The 15845-nt window shown below is 36.9% G+C and overlaps 1 protein-coding gene across 8 annotated transcripts in view; it reads right to left on the reverse strand.

Annotated features, from left to right (window-relative positions):
• rg (A kinase anchor protein rugose) overlaps window positions 1–15845 on the reverse strand; it is a 1617632-nt gene that overhangs the window by 42596 nt on the left and 1559191 nt on the right. For all 8 annotated transcript variants that reach the window (XM_081738911.1, XM_081738906.1, XM_081738912.1 and 5 more), the window contains one exon: window positions 8300–8394. In XM_081738911.1, coding sequence (XP_081595037.1) covers window positions 8300–8394 — 95 coding nt within the window. The remainder of the gene's footprint in view (window positions 1–8299; window positions 8395–15845) is intronic.

Raw genomic sequence — 15845 nt, forward strand, 5'->3', positions numbered from 1 at the left:
ACGGGTGAAGAATGGCTCTGCGTTCTACTTTAGGTGGAAGACATCCGCTGGAAAACGATGGGAATTTCGCATGCATAACTCTTCGTGCACGCAAACCCACAACAATGACAACTTTTCACAATCGGATTTCCTACACAACTCGACATCCAAGCTAAAGAAAATATTCTTTCTCTTGATGACAGGTGAAAAATCATACAAGAAGAAATCTTTAATTAAATGTCTCCTGGTTACATGAGAGAAGGTTCAGGGGACATGAGATACACTATACCTCCACTTCCCTTCAAGTTTCAATTTATAATAAAAATTTAACTTCTATATAATATTAGCTGTAAGCACCCATCCATGTTGCCGAATCCTAATTCGGAACCTGGATACCTTAAAGGAATGTCCCCACAACCATTCCATTGCCCGGGTATTTATCCTTTCCTGTTAGGAACTCCACATGACAAATCCTGTATGTATTGTTACTTACATGCAGACAAGTTCTTACAAACAGTCCTCTTTCAGGATATGCATAAATTGTGATCCCTGGCAATATTCTCACTTCGAGCCGAAAATCGAAAGCAATTAGATCTTGTGCAGATCTGCCTGTGTACGAAATTTGGTGGCCCTAAGTGACTCCTTTCAATGCAAAAAGCTCATGACATACACATACAAAATATGGCGGTCCTAAGTGACTCTTTTCTATGCGAAAAGCTCATGTCACATACATACAAAATATGGCGGTCCTAAGTGACTCTTTTCTATGCGAAAAGCTCATGACACATACATACAAAATATGGCGGTCCTAAGTGATCCTTTTTTATGCGGAAAGCTCATGACATACACATATACAACATTTAGTGGCTCTGACACCTTTTTATGCGAAACGCTCATGACACATACAAAAATACAAAATTTGGTGGCCCTAAGTGACTCCTCTCTAGGCGAAAAGCTCATGACACACACATATTATTTTATTATTACTAAAGACTCGCTGACAAGCCTGCCATTGTACAGGAAGAATAGATTTATGGAAAAATTTAAAAGACTTATTTGAACCTCTTTTTCCCTTTGAATCAAAATGAAAATATAGCTCCACCCGTGTTCAAAAATTCATTTCAAGTGGTGCACTCATTATACCCATTCTTTGTGGACAATTTAAATACTCATTTTCCCCTTAAGATGTATTTCAATCAAAGTGTAACGGTAGAAACTGGTGCCGACTCAAGTGCTAACTATTTTGAAAAAATAATTTTAAACTGTTGAGGAACTCGTGAGCTACTTTTGATACAAATTTTGAACTCCGTCCGCCACATTTAGGAGACTTTATAATGAAAATGATATAATAAAAACCTAGATTGAGCCAAGTGGTACGTTCCAAAATTAAACGTTTTTTCATGATGACGATGATGAAGTATTCTAACGCCTATTTGAATGTAGAGGAAACACTTATAGAGATCATCTCTTCCTCCCTTTGGAAGCGGTATTTTCGAAAATGTTTACATTTAACTTATTTTTAATAAGGATTATATATATACTGTATACAGGGTGGCCCAAAAGTAGGTATACAGTACCGTACTGATCAGCTCATTGCATATTATATCATTTCTTATTGTTATCCATCAGGTGGACTTAGTTTCTTCATTATTTGTTCTTAAGCTCGGGGATTACAATATTTGTTCTATGTGATTGTTGCCAGTGTTCAAATAAATCTGTAGTTCATGTCTCATATCTCACATATTAAGATGCAAAGCACCTATTCTGGCGAAAAGGCACTACACTCCGAGATAATTCGCTCATGTAAGTATTTTGACAAGAGTTGCTTACTGCATCAAAGAGATCAGGTAAAGAATTGCCATAGCCAAAGAAGCATTCAACAAGAAAAAAATCACTCTTAACTAGTAGATTCGATTTTGGATTTAGGAAGAAACTGGTTAAATGCTGTATATGGAGCATTAGACTGTATGGTTCAGAGAGACTTGCACATTATGTAAGTTAGAAAAGAAATATTTAGAGAGCTTCGAAATGTGATGTTGGAGGAAAATGGAGAAGATAAAATGGACAGAGAGAGCAACAAATGAAGATGTTTTAAAACTGATAGAAGAGAAGAGGACATCCTTCGTAGGAAGGCCAATTGAATTGGACAGAAATTGTCTTCTTCATACCGCCATAGAAGGAAAGATGGAAGGAAAGTGAGGAATAGGAAGAAGAAGAAGACAATTGATCGATGATTTGAAAAACAAAAGAAAATATTGGGAGTTAGAAGAAGCTAAAGTTTGAAACACGTGGAAGAAACATTTCTAAAATTGAAAAAACTCATTAGTACCAGGACCTGCCGAAAGGCAGAATACTTAATAATAATAAGTACTCTTTGTCTCTATCTTTTACACTTGCCTCTGGTTTGTGGGGTCCCTGGTTCAATTCCCGGCCAAGTAAGTTTGTGGTGGACAACATCGCGTCCAGTTGTTTTCTCGGGGTACTCCCGTTTTCTTCCACATTTCATTCCACCAATTCTTCCATCATCAATCACTTGCCTTAGCCTAATCCGTCTCCCTTAGCCTAATGGACATAATCGTGGTATGTTAAACTGAAATATTTCATTTCATTTTTTCTTTTTTTTAAACATTGTTTACTTTGGCAAAAAAGGGGGGCACACCATGCGTCCTTACACTTGCACTTGCACTACACTTGCAAATTAGTCACCATGCGTCCTTTGCAACACGAAAAGAAAGAAAAATTAGTCACCGGGATTCACATGTGTATTTTAGTGAACGAAATGAAAAACAGCACGTGAAAACTAAACAGTTGTTGGGGCTTTTGGCCCACTCTGTATAATAAAGTTGTTATAAAATTGCAGGATTTCATAATCGTCTTATATGCCTATTTCTACTTCTATTATACATTGCTAATAATTCTGAAAGCAATTACAGTCATGAAGTACGATTTTTGCTAGAAGTTCACGTACATGAACAGCCTAATATTAAAGGAAAGCAATCTCAAGTTACTCCCCGTGGCACCTGCTGGTGTTGTAAACAAAAAATAAATATATAAATAAAACTCTTATATTATGTACAACCAGTATCCTGCTTACAGCACGTCACTGGAAATTTAAAAAAGAAAGAAAAGATTATAATTCCTTCTTTATGAATATTCCAAGTTCTCATCCTTGCATCATAAAAAAATTCCGCCCACCTGATTAACTTCCAAAAACGTGTATATATACACTTCTTCTTTCATTTATTTTTATGACACTTCCCAACCCTAACAGACGAAAAGAACAGGAAAAGGTATTCTCTTAAGAGTTCTGATGTTGACATCACGAAGATTAAGAAGGCGGAATATTCGATGGGGAGAGCTGGCTTTTGAAAGATTAGAAAACAGTGCAGCCAATTACATTCAACTTATCCGTCATGCCGGGATCTGCTAGCTGGTAATTAGTGCTGAAGATAAGGTACTCTTTGGGAGTTTGTTTAAACCACAGGTTGCGTGCGTTTGGTGTGACAGCCCTTGTCACAAGACCACAACCATAATGAGACGAAGAAACTCGTTTTGACAGTTGCAACCAGGAGCAAGGGCTCAGGGATCAGTCTTGGCCCTGTCAACGCGGTAGACAGCCTGCTCCGCCCTTTACAAAACTGCACTAGACGTGTGTTCCACTAATATAGCAGGGCTGCTTTTATAGATGATTCTCTCTCCACATGACACTTGTTTGTACTCTTTTTTCCTGCTAAATTGGGTAAGAAATGTTATTCATTTCAGTTTAAAACCACTAACAGGAAATTTTCCATTTATTAAATGCATCGTTTGAGGGGAGCCAGTGATTAATACTTCAATAAAGTGAAAATGCAGGTCTACCACTTTTTGGTAAATTTCCTTCAGAGCAGTGGTGTAGCTGTGGTTTCCTAGACAGAGACCATTATGATAACCAGGGCACATCCACGGAGATTCCACCGGGTCCGAACCTCCCAAAATATCCCAACTCAACATATATGTGTACATTTTCTCAATAAAACTATACTTATTTAACAGAGAAATGATTGATGCAGCATGAAAATTTGATCTTATACTCCATCTGTAGCCAGTTACTCTTTCTCTTAAAAACAATTTAGTTCTATCATTTTTTCTGAAAATATACTGTACAGGGTGGCTCAAAAGTAGGTACAGTATCGTACTGATCAATTATATCATTTCTTTTTGTTATTCACCAGGTAGACTTAGCATCTTTATTATTTGTTCTTAATGTCCTTGTAATGCCCCACACGTTATGTGATGACATTCCAAACTCTGATCGTTTATTTATTCAGTATTATGATTTTGTTGTTTTTATTATTCAATTAATTATTCAATATGTTGTTGTTAATTTTATTTTGTATCTCAACGGAAAGTATATGTTGGCTAAATAGTACAAATTCTGCGCCTCTAAATTTCTTCGTGAAAAGAAAAGGAAGTCATCTTAAAAAATAAACAAACAAATGGTTACTAAGTATAAAAAGAAGTTAAACAAATGGAAGTTGAATGGTATTCTTAAGAGTTAATTATCAGAAATATGAAAGTTAAAATTATGCAGTGTTAATTAGTGGACCCACTCCGGGTTCTCACACGCAATTTCCGATGACCATCTTTATGTATTAAAACTGTTGAAGCATAATCAAAATTTCTAGTGGAAACAATGTTATCTGCTCTTGTAATATCTGATGGCTGTTTACAACATTTAGGATCTGGACTGTTGATGCCACACAAAGTTATGAATATTTTACTAGGATATGGGATATATGTAAGTCTAATATTAATAATCATGTTTGAGAAATTAAAATCCGGAGAATGATTTGGATTACAAAGTTTATTGAAATGTGGAACTAGGCGTATTCCAAGTATGTTATACATGTGAAGAATACAGAAACGTCGAGAAATTGAATTAAAGAAGAAATAAGAAAAATAAATGCACATTTATTATTGATAGAATAGTACAAAGTATATTTCATTTTAGTAAAGATGAAATATTTAATTAAATACAAATATAAAGAAGTAAAGTTATAAAAGCTCGAAATACGCCTAAGAAACTAAAAGATGCAAAAGAGTACTGTTTATCCACATATTTCCTATTGCAATTAGGAATCATTCTTCAGGATAGTCAACAAACACAAAAGTTAACTATGGAATACCTTCAGATAATAAACTATATTTAAAACTCCAATTATTAATAATACTAACATATACCTAGAGATACTTGCTTAAAACATCTAAGAATATATCAAGTTGAATTAGACCGTCGTTCAATTAAATTATAATTTGGATGGATCATTGGAAAACAGCTACATCCTGAAGGAGAAGGAAATAAGATTAATATGTAAAAGCAGATAATGTGTTTCTTGATAAAATATGTGCATGTTAGTTTATATATGTATATGTTTTGTGCTGTTTTGTAGTAATAACTTGAATTGTGAACTGTTTGTTGGTCATTGTATCTAGGCATATTCTGATTATTCCTTGTTCGATTCCTTGGGTACAGACTCTCCCCATTCCGTATCTGGAAGCGTTTGTTTGCGTTTTCTTGCTTGGGATGTCATCCTAAGCTGGCGACTCGGGCCGTTCACGTCGCCTTCGTGAGTGCTTAAACGTTCACGCAGTGTGACGTGTTCTATTTCTTCCGTTGCGTATTACATACTTACCCTACTCTTCGTCTTCTGCTGCTTTGAAGAAAGTCCACTGATAATGATTATAGAAGATGCATCGAAAGAAGATCACGTGACTACATCGCAGTGATGACGACGAGAGAGGGGCGTTACATCCTTTTACTTATACCTTAAGCTCGAAACAGCCGAAGCAAATAAACCCATAAACTAGAATGTTATACTTGATCAATGCAGGGGCATACATTTACTTTTGGGCCACCCTGTATATGGAAGTATTTTACAATTACTTATGGTCTTTTCAGATGTAGAATAATACCCGTTCAATGCTACACATATGCAGTATTTGTAGTATTGGAGTCCTCCCACCAAAAAAACCTGGACCCCTCCCAATAAAAATTTCTGGGTGCACGACTGTGATAGACTGAAATTTTAAGAACCATCAATGAGAAGTCGGTGGCTCACTGATACAAAATGCATCTCCAAAGCTCAGATTCACGAGATCAAATTCTGGTTGCGCCAATTGATCTTTATGGTGGATAAACCACATGTTCAATTTGAATTTTCTCAAGGATTCCCGTTTCTTCCTATTTTTTCATTCTTCTACGGAGTCAGTAGCTGCGAAATTATCAAAAGCAAAATCTTTGATTGATTGATTGCTTGTTGGATATTTAATAAGAACGTCAACAGCGGGGCTATTTGTCATCGTCACGATAAGGCCAATGAGCATCACATTCTGTGTGTGGAAAATTAAAAATAAAACTTCTAAAACGAATGAATTTCAAGTAAAAATACTTCAAAATAAGACTTAAAAATAAATAAAATTCAAATCTCGAAAGAATAAATAAAAAATAAAATAAATACGAGGGAGGATCAGAAACCAAGGTTACAAGGTCTATATTTCTGGAGTTTCTTCTGTTATAGAGGAATGAAGAGTGTGTGGTAATTGTAATACATGGAGTTGGCAACTGTGCAGAGTTTCAGCCACCCGTCATCTACGGCGCTAGTTGTAGGTAAACACAAATTACGGCTTGTTTGGAAATCTGGTCTCGCGACTAGTTATTCGATTTCTGGGAGCAAAACAAGTAAATGCGGCTGAAATTCACCGCCAGTTGATAGAGAAAAAGTCACCGACGAGGAGCGGAGCCAGCACAGCATCAACACGTTGGGACATAATCGACCATCCTCCCTACAGCCCGGACCTTGCTTCAAGAGACTTTCACTTGTTCCCGCACTTGAAGGAGCACCTACGAGGCCGTCGCTTCGCTTCAGACGAGGAGGTGAAACAATTCGTGACAACGTGACTGAACACGCGAGGGCAGGATTTTTACCAGGAAGAAATCTTCAAACTCATCCCATGATGTGACAAGTGACTCAACCGTTATGGAGACTATGTCGAAAAATAACCTAATGTATGTACTATCTGTTGGTTGTATTAATTGTATAAAATAATATATATGCACGTTTCACTGCACACTTTGTAACCTTACTTTCTGATCATTCCTCGTCTAACTAGAAAATAAGTAAGTAAAACAATAATAATAATACATGTCAGGAAAATATAAAACCTCAGAGCGCGTTAACTATTCCTATCTTATGAATAAAAGTGAGAATAAGATCACAAGAAACCGCATTATCCCCTAAAATTTGATTCCCAAGCGTTCTCTGAGGTCTGAGTATTCTGGACATTATACAAGGATGTGTCGAATACTCAGTGGGATGTTATAATTTTCACAATACGGACGGTTAACGCCACGCACTAAATAGAAATCAGAGCATAATATTTCTATACTGTTTCCATTCTTTAATATTTCCGTGTTGTTGAAGATTATTTAACGTTCTGCTTCAGCACTGTTCTTTATCACACATCGTAATAGAATCATTCGTTTTGTTTCAAGAGCTTTTGAAACTTCATATTGAACCCTTTAACTCCTATTTTTTTCTTCTAAATTCCTAAAAACGACTATATATAAATATAAATGAAAGTGACTATATTTGTGACTTAATAACTCTTGAATCACCCTACGATCTCGATCAAACTTTCAATATAGATTAGGTTCGAGCCTGGAATGTTTTTTATCATTTCACTTTAACGGTTCAACTTAGGGGAGGGGGAGATATTAGTCCGAATCCATGTCGCTGAGACGAAGAGTGACACTTCCGATGCCATTTAAATCCAAATTCAAGTCTTTATGTAAAAAATGAAACTTATTCTCACCATGCGAAGAACGAGTATTCTGCTAGTATCTACTGAATAGATCATAATTATTTGTTGGCTTGAGTTTAGCGTCTCCTTTTCAGCACCGAAGCTATATAAGATGTGAATCTACAGGTGAAATCCGAACCACAATAATGAGTTCATATTTTAAGCTTTTCCTACCAATAATTAAGCACGGGACCCCGTGAACCAAAGGCGCGCGAGCTAGCCACTAGACAAACCACGAGGGCTATATAGATAATATTCGTCCTCCTGGCTATCTTCATTTTTCATTTCCGTGAATAGAATCACTCTTTCAGATACAATGGAAATTCTGAAACACCCTCTGTGCCGGATTGACTCAAGTAGAGTTAGCATTACCATAAAGAGGAACTAAAAAAATTCAAAAAAGTTCATCAATAAATGTGACATGCACAAAAACCGATGGTGCTCATTAATGGAAATTGCAGAACGAAGAATGACAACTTACCTCTCTCATGACTGGATCACTGATGGCTTCTAGATCAACACTGCCTTCGTAAGTGAGGTAATAGAACACATTAGTTGCTCGAACAGCTTCTGGACCTATGGAAGAAGGAAAAACGGTAATTTAGCATCCTTGTATAGTTTACAACGAATTTGAGCTAACAAGTAAGACTTATCGAACGACAATTTAAGATTACATGTAGTAGAGTGGCTGTTGTAATTTGTATTTACATAAACTATTCTCGACCCACCAAATTCCCTTTTAAAAAAAAGCTTTTCTGCTGCTCAACATGCAGGTCGCAAGCTCATGAGACTCTCTATATATTAAAATGCTTTATATGTTTGTGGTCAATTGTTTTTATATCTTTGTGACCAATTCTTTTAGCGAATGAGATCTCGGAAATCACAAGCTCTAGAAACGTGTTTTCACTGATCTGTTTCAAATTCTGCATAGACCTGCCAGTTTTCATTCAAATTTTCAAAGTTTGTGCCATTATTGTTCTACTCAACATTTTAGGGGCCGTTTTGAGCCCATAAGATTAATTAACAACGTCGCTAGGCCGATCTAAGGTTCATATCCTTGTTATAGGCAACCAGTACATGAATTACGTATGGCGGGTTGACGGACATTGCAGGCGCTTAAATCTAAATGGCAAAACCTATTGCATGCTGGCAACTTCAAAGGCTCAAGAGCCACAATGAGGCGTACTCGGATAGATACGGATTTATAAGGAAAAAAAAAAACTTCATTTGAAATAGTTTTCTTCTCCAAGTGTGCCCCAACATCTATATATTAAAAGCTACGTTTATATTTTATCTCCCTTTGTAAGTTGTCTTATCCTTTACTTGTGTGTGTAAAGGGAAATACACAGATATAATGAGGAAGTGGGAAGGAGAACCATGGTTATATAAGAATAATGTGCTAAGTAGACAGCTTAGCAGTAGTGCGCAGGTTAGCTAGTTCTTATTAAAATTATTTCGAAAATACAATATAAAGTTTGACTATCCATATCTCGGGAACTGAAAACCTGTACAACATAATACGGGTATTTCAGTCGCTTATATTGCAGATCAAGATCTACAAGTATGCCAAAGTTAGATCCCGGTCGGATGAATTCAGTGGATGACTTTTTGTTCTTGAAAGTAAGACTCGAAATTTGAAAAATGAAATGAAATCTTTGAGTTTACGTCCCACGGTTCTGCCGGTTAGGCTAAAGGAGACGGTGATGATGAGAAATGAATGAAATGGTGGAATCAAGAAAGTGGGAGGAAACGGGAGAACCCCGGGAAAACCCACGAGCACAGTGTTTGTCCACCAAAACGTACACACGGTGTGATCTGGGATCGAACCAAGGACCCTAAGCACCGGAGGTGAACGCTCTACTACTGAGCCACCGCGCCTCCTCGACTCGAAATTTGACCACCCAAACTCGGGAACCGAAAGCTTGCACAGTGGGTTGTCTTCTGAAAAGTATTGAACCTTTGTAGGTCTAAATTAAGATATATTTCTTGTGATTTGAAAATAAGATAATGTAACTACATATGCACCATCGATGACTTGCCATTTTTTCAACATCATAATCTATTGAACTACTGTGGTTTTTTATCAAAATTGTGATGCGTGTTTTTCACATGCCTCTTTTAAAAGTAAATTAACAACGTTCACCGAGTTCAACAGAGACCGAAACAAATGATCATCTGACAATGCCAGATCTGGGCTATACAGTAGACACATTAAAATCTCTTAGCTCCATGTTCTCAATTTTTGTCGGGTTGGTATGCGGTCTGGTGTTGCCAGAGTGGTATACAAACCCTTTTTCCTGACAAGTTCCGGCTGTTTCTTTTGAATTGTTAGATACACTCATGCTAATTGACGACAATACAGCTCCAAGTATGTTATTCTGCCTGCAGCAGCAACTCGTGATGAACGATACCCTTCCAATCCCACCAAACGCACAGTGTAACTTTCATAGACGTCACTATGGACTTTGTTACAGGCTGTGGTGCGTCTCGTCACTTTGAGTACGATATGTTTTGCACAATGTTGACGTAGGTTATCCAATTTTCATCAGTTATGATCAATTGCTTTAGAGATAGCTCGCTTCAGTAGAGATCAGCAGATTTGAGTCAAATCATATGGCACCCAAATGTCGAGCTTCTTTTTTGAATGTTTCTCCAAATGGTTTAATACTGTTTGGTGATGATGTTCAGTGTTTCTTTCAGAAAAAAATGCCGGGGGGCACACTTAGTATTCAGAACGGCACATATTTTCACACGGCACTATTCTATTTATTATTATATTATAAATATATTATTTTGGTCTCCTCCGGAGGGCACTCTGAGAGCTCCGGGGGCGGTGCCCCCCAAAATAAAAATTTCTGGAAGAAACACCGATGATGTTTAGCTCATTGACTGTTTACGTCCCAATTTTGCTCGCCTTTGACAGAATATCATGAAGTTTTGCTGTGATTGATCGCCCATTGCGAGAAGCATCTCGGGCATTGAAGTTGAACACGACTGAACCATCTTTTATATGTTGCTTTTGATAACGATCTTGCTCATTAACTTCTTCACGAACATGCGCATCATTTGCACCTTTATCGAAATAAAATTGTAAAATGTAGCGCGGTTTTACAGAAAGTTCACTCATCTTCACGGCGCGATACCATGCATCTGGTTATAAGAATTCCACTATTTTTTCCACATCCACTAGTTTGAACTAGGAATGGGCAAAAATGTTTTTTTTATAAAAACCGGTTTCTAGAAAAACTGAAATCCGAAAAACCGACTTTTCGGTTTTCCCCCAAACCGGTTCAGATTTCAGCGAAACTGGTTTCGGTTTCCTCCAAAACTCGGTTCGATTTCCCACCAGAGTACAGTTTCGTTGTTCTTCGAAAACCGGATTCGTTTACAACAAAAGCAGTTTTGTTTTCAAACATATTGGTTTTTACGCATAGGCTATCGGTTTCGGTTTGCACTTTCTCTTTATGAGAATTTACACATGTTTTTGAGCTTCTTTCATATGTGTTCTCGACGCAACGAAGCACCATTCTGGTCAGAAATAGAACCAGTTTTGGAAAAACTGAAACCGGTATCAATGAAAAACTGAACCGATTTTGGAGAAAAAACCGAAACCGGATTCGGCAGAAACCGAACCAGTTTTCGGTGAAAAAACCGAACCGAAACCGGAAACTGAAAAACCGGTTTTCGTGCCCACCACTAGTTTGTACTGTCAGCTGTCAAGTGACATTAGGCCTGACCCACTACTACTCATATACCCTGAGATGTGGGATACTAATATCATCTTGTGCTCAATACTTTTTAGACTACCTATTATTTCATATATAGTTGGTCAAAATATATCACTACCCCAAGCCTGATCCTGATCAAATGAGTTCGGTATATATATATATATATATATATATATATATATATATATATATATATATATATATATATATATATATATATATATATATATATATATATATATATAAAAATTTTCGAAAATGTCTCAAAATCTGATTACCCATAACTCGAAAACCAAAGGTCTGCATGACAATATTTCGCAAGGTCTATAATCACGCCAAGTTTGATCGCGATCGGATGAGTTCGTTGTATAACTCAAAATTTGAGCGCTCACAACTCGGGAGCCGAAAGGCTGCACAACATATATTTCTATTTCAATCGCTTATATAGCAAATTAAGGTTTACTATCATGCCAAGTTTGATCCCGATCGGATAAGTTCAGTGTATGACTTCTATTTTCGAAAATATGACTCAGAATTTGACCGTCCATAATTCAGGAATCGAAGGCCTGCACAACATAATATTTCATACTTGTTGAAACCACATTACGGACGAATCAATGTAGCTTTCCTTTGCTTTTATAACATTACAGCAATAGTTTTTGGTAATTTTGATTACAAGTTTTCAGAATTACATAAATTTAAGTAGTGTTGCAAACTTTATGAGGTTAGAAGGAGACGTTAGGAGAAACCGACCTCTTTTCTTTGTGCAGATTGTTCTAGACTCAATTTACTGATTATTTAGAAGTTAACGACTGTGAATCGTATGTAGGGTTGCCTACAAAGCATGAGTTGAAAGTGTGTGTGTTTGTATTGCAGAGCTCTGTATCATCTTGGAAAAATATATCTGTTTCTATTGAGAGAGCTCTGTATCATCTTGGAAAAATGTATCTGTTTCTATTGAGAGAGCTCTGTATCATCTTGGAAAAATGTATCTGTTTCTATTGAGAGAGCTCTGTATCATCTTGGAAAAATGTATCTGTTTCTATTGGAAGAGCTCTGTATCATCTTGGAAAAATGTATCTGTTTCTATTGAGAGAGCTCTGTATCATCTTGGAAAAATGTATCTGTTTCTATTGGAAGAGCAGTGTCTCATCTTAAAAAGTGTTGCCCGCCTGTTTCTCTTGAAAGAGCTCTGTGCTGGCTCGTATTTTGTCACGAAAATTCTGTCTCACCTTATCTCGTGGGCAACCCTAATCACACTACAACTGAATTAAGAAAATGAACTCCAGGCTGGTATTTCAGAAACGTTGACTATCTAGTATTAGCATGTTTGAAACGTGGTTGTTTGGTCTCATAAATTTGCAGTACCATATCGAAACTACTACTTTTCATAGAATCACATAGTGTTGCCTATAAGACGAGAGAGATTACTCATGTTGTCTCGAAAATGAGATGAGATGAGAGGTACATTTTTAAATTCGAGACGAAACGAGAAATGTCTCGAGTCTCGTGGACAACATACTATAAACATACTTTAAAAACTATAAACTGATAAAGTGCTTGTTCGAACACAATGAAGAGCATGTATCAACGTTAAAAACGTGCAAGTCAGTACTAGGGATGGCAGTTCCGGTTCCGACGGAAACGGTTCCTGGTTCTTGAAGATTCGGTTCAGAACCGGTTCCAGAACTGGAACTTAGGAACCGGTTCCAGACTTGGATCCGAAAATCCGGTTTCAGAACCGGATCTTTGGAACCAGTTCCAGACCTGGATCCGAAAGCCCCCAAAAGACCCGTAAAGGAGGTACAATCCGCAGCAAAAAACCTGCAACATTAGCATGTAAGTTTATTGTAAAACTATGCCTAACAGAGCAGAGAATCAACATAACGCTAAGTGGCTCGCATCAGGCCAGGAGAAACCTCGGCGTCCTCAACTGCACAATTATTTTGGAGCAAAAGACTTCGTTATTTCACAATCAACTTACATGTTCATGTTGCAGGTTTTTTGCTGCGGACTGTACAAAGTTCACCTTCAAAACACTGCAAAGAGGACCACGCGCTTGTGTCCTCCCCACCAGACCCGCGTGTGCTCCCCAGAAAACAGTTTTGATCCAACAGTAGATGTTTAGCCAAATGAGTTTGCCAGTTTGCCTGTTTAACCAATGAGTTTGCCAGTCATCCAGTTTGTTTAGTCAAATGTCTTTGCTTCCACCATTTCATCTAGCACACTGTTCACAGCCTGCCAGCAACTCGGGTTTAGCGTATGGCTTGCCATAAAGTTCCGGTTCCGGCAGAACCGGTTTCAGACCTGGATCCGAAAAACCGGTTCCACCAGGAACCGGTTCTGGCCATCCCTAGTCATAACACAATATACTCCAAGAGGACCGCAGCTAGTGGGGGCTAAATTGCAAAGGAAACTGCCTGGAACCATTAGAAGAAGAATTAAGAGAAATAGCAGAAGAGATAAGGATAGGCCAAGAGAGTCACAGAGTGAAAAATACTGAAGAGGTGAAAAAGATGTTAGAAAGGTTAAAGAGCATGAGAGAGAAAACGACGATGTTTAGTATGAACGTTAAAGCAATGTTTACCAGTATTAAGAGAGATTGTGATAAAAGTAACAGAAGAAGTAGTAAATGAGAGGAAAATTAGAAAATGGGAGATAAAAGTAATAGAAGAAGTAAATGAAAGGAAAATTAGAGAATGTAAGAAAGAAACAATTGTAAAAACTTTAAAAATGTTGTGGGATAATAGCATTTGCACAATAGGTAATAAACTGGTAAAAATAAAAGAGGGCTTAAGTATAGGTTCGAAATTAAGTCCAGTTTTATCTGAAATAGTAATGAATAGGTAGGAACAGAAGCTGATAAAAGGAGGAAAAACCTAATATTGTATTGCAGATACGTAGATGATTGTTTAGGAATATGGAAAGGAACATGACGACAACTGGAAAAGTTTGTAAAAAGCATTGAAGATGAAGAGAAAGGGATAAGCCTGAAACAGGAGTAGAAAAAACAACAAAATAAACAACTTGGGCATGACAATAGAAAGAAAAGAAGGAAAATTTCATACAAGATGGTATAACAAAGAATGCGCGGCAAGGATTTACTGTCATAAAAGAAGTGACGTAGATAATAGCACGAAAAAGAACTTCATAAGAAATATGGAGAAAAGAAGATATATAGATAGTTAAGAAGAGAAAAAGAAAGAAGGCCTAGAGAAGTTTCACAATCTTCTAGAGAAAAATGGTTATAAAATAAAGGCTATAAAGAAAAGTAGAATCAAAGAGGACAGAAAGAAAAGACAGAGAAAAGAGACAAAGGAAGAGGAGAAGAGAAAATGGCATGGAATAGAGAGGATTGGAGAAAAGACAGAGACTAAAGAACTTATTAAGAAAAAGAGGTGTGAACACACATAGAAAAGGAGGAAGAAGAATCCTAGAAGTGATTAAGAGAATGAGGAATGAGAAGGAGATAAAAGATGATGATAAAGGAGTAGTGTATGAAGTGAAATGTAAAAATGTAACATGATATATATTGGAGAAACAGAAAAAAAAGCTTAAAGAAAGAATAAAACAACATAAGGATGACGTAAGACTTAAAAGAGAAAATAACGCGATATATAAACATGTAGAAGAAACAGGACATGATATAAATTGGGAAGATAGGTGTACAAGGTTTAGAAAAAGAGAATAGAACATTAATTTTAAAAAATGGAAAGTAGCGAGATGGATTAAGAGAGAAAAAAGAGAAAGATTAATGAATTGAACAAATGGACTTCAAATTCATGAATTATGGGATAGGTTATTAGAAAGAATTGAAGAATAAAAATTCACAGAAATTAGGAAATTAATTGATATTTTTGAATAAGATGATAGCGAAAAATGATAATAATAGTGATTATATATATATATTTGGTCTAGGAATTAATTCGTGCGGTTGGTACGCACACATTGAAGCTGTAGTACAAACACAAAATACATAAATACCTTAAGAAAAATATTGTCCATCGCTAGCCACCACTTTCGCCCATCTGTCAGGCAATGTACGGATTCCGGGGCGAAAGAAGTCCTCATCCTTGGAAGCGATCCAGTCAGAGACCCATGTTTCGATATCTTCTGAAGAAGTAAACCGCTGTCCAATCAAATCGTTGTTCATGCAATCGAACAAGTAGTAGTCCGAAGGAGCAACGTCTGGTGAATACGGCGGGTGGGGTAAAACTTCCCATCCGACATTTTTTAAATAGGTTTTGACCGGTTTTGCGACATGTGGGCGAGCGTTATCATGTTGAACAATAAGTTTAT

This window comes from Thermobia domestica, chromosome 14 (assembly GCF_964235325.1).
Source record: "Thermobia domestica chromosome 14, izTheDome1.hap1.1, whole genome shotgun sequence".
NCBI classification, from domain to species: Eukaryota; Metazoa; Arthropoda; class Insecta; order Zygentoma; family Lepismatidae; genus Thermobia; species Thermobia domestica.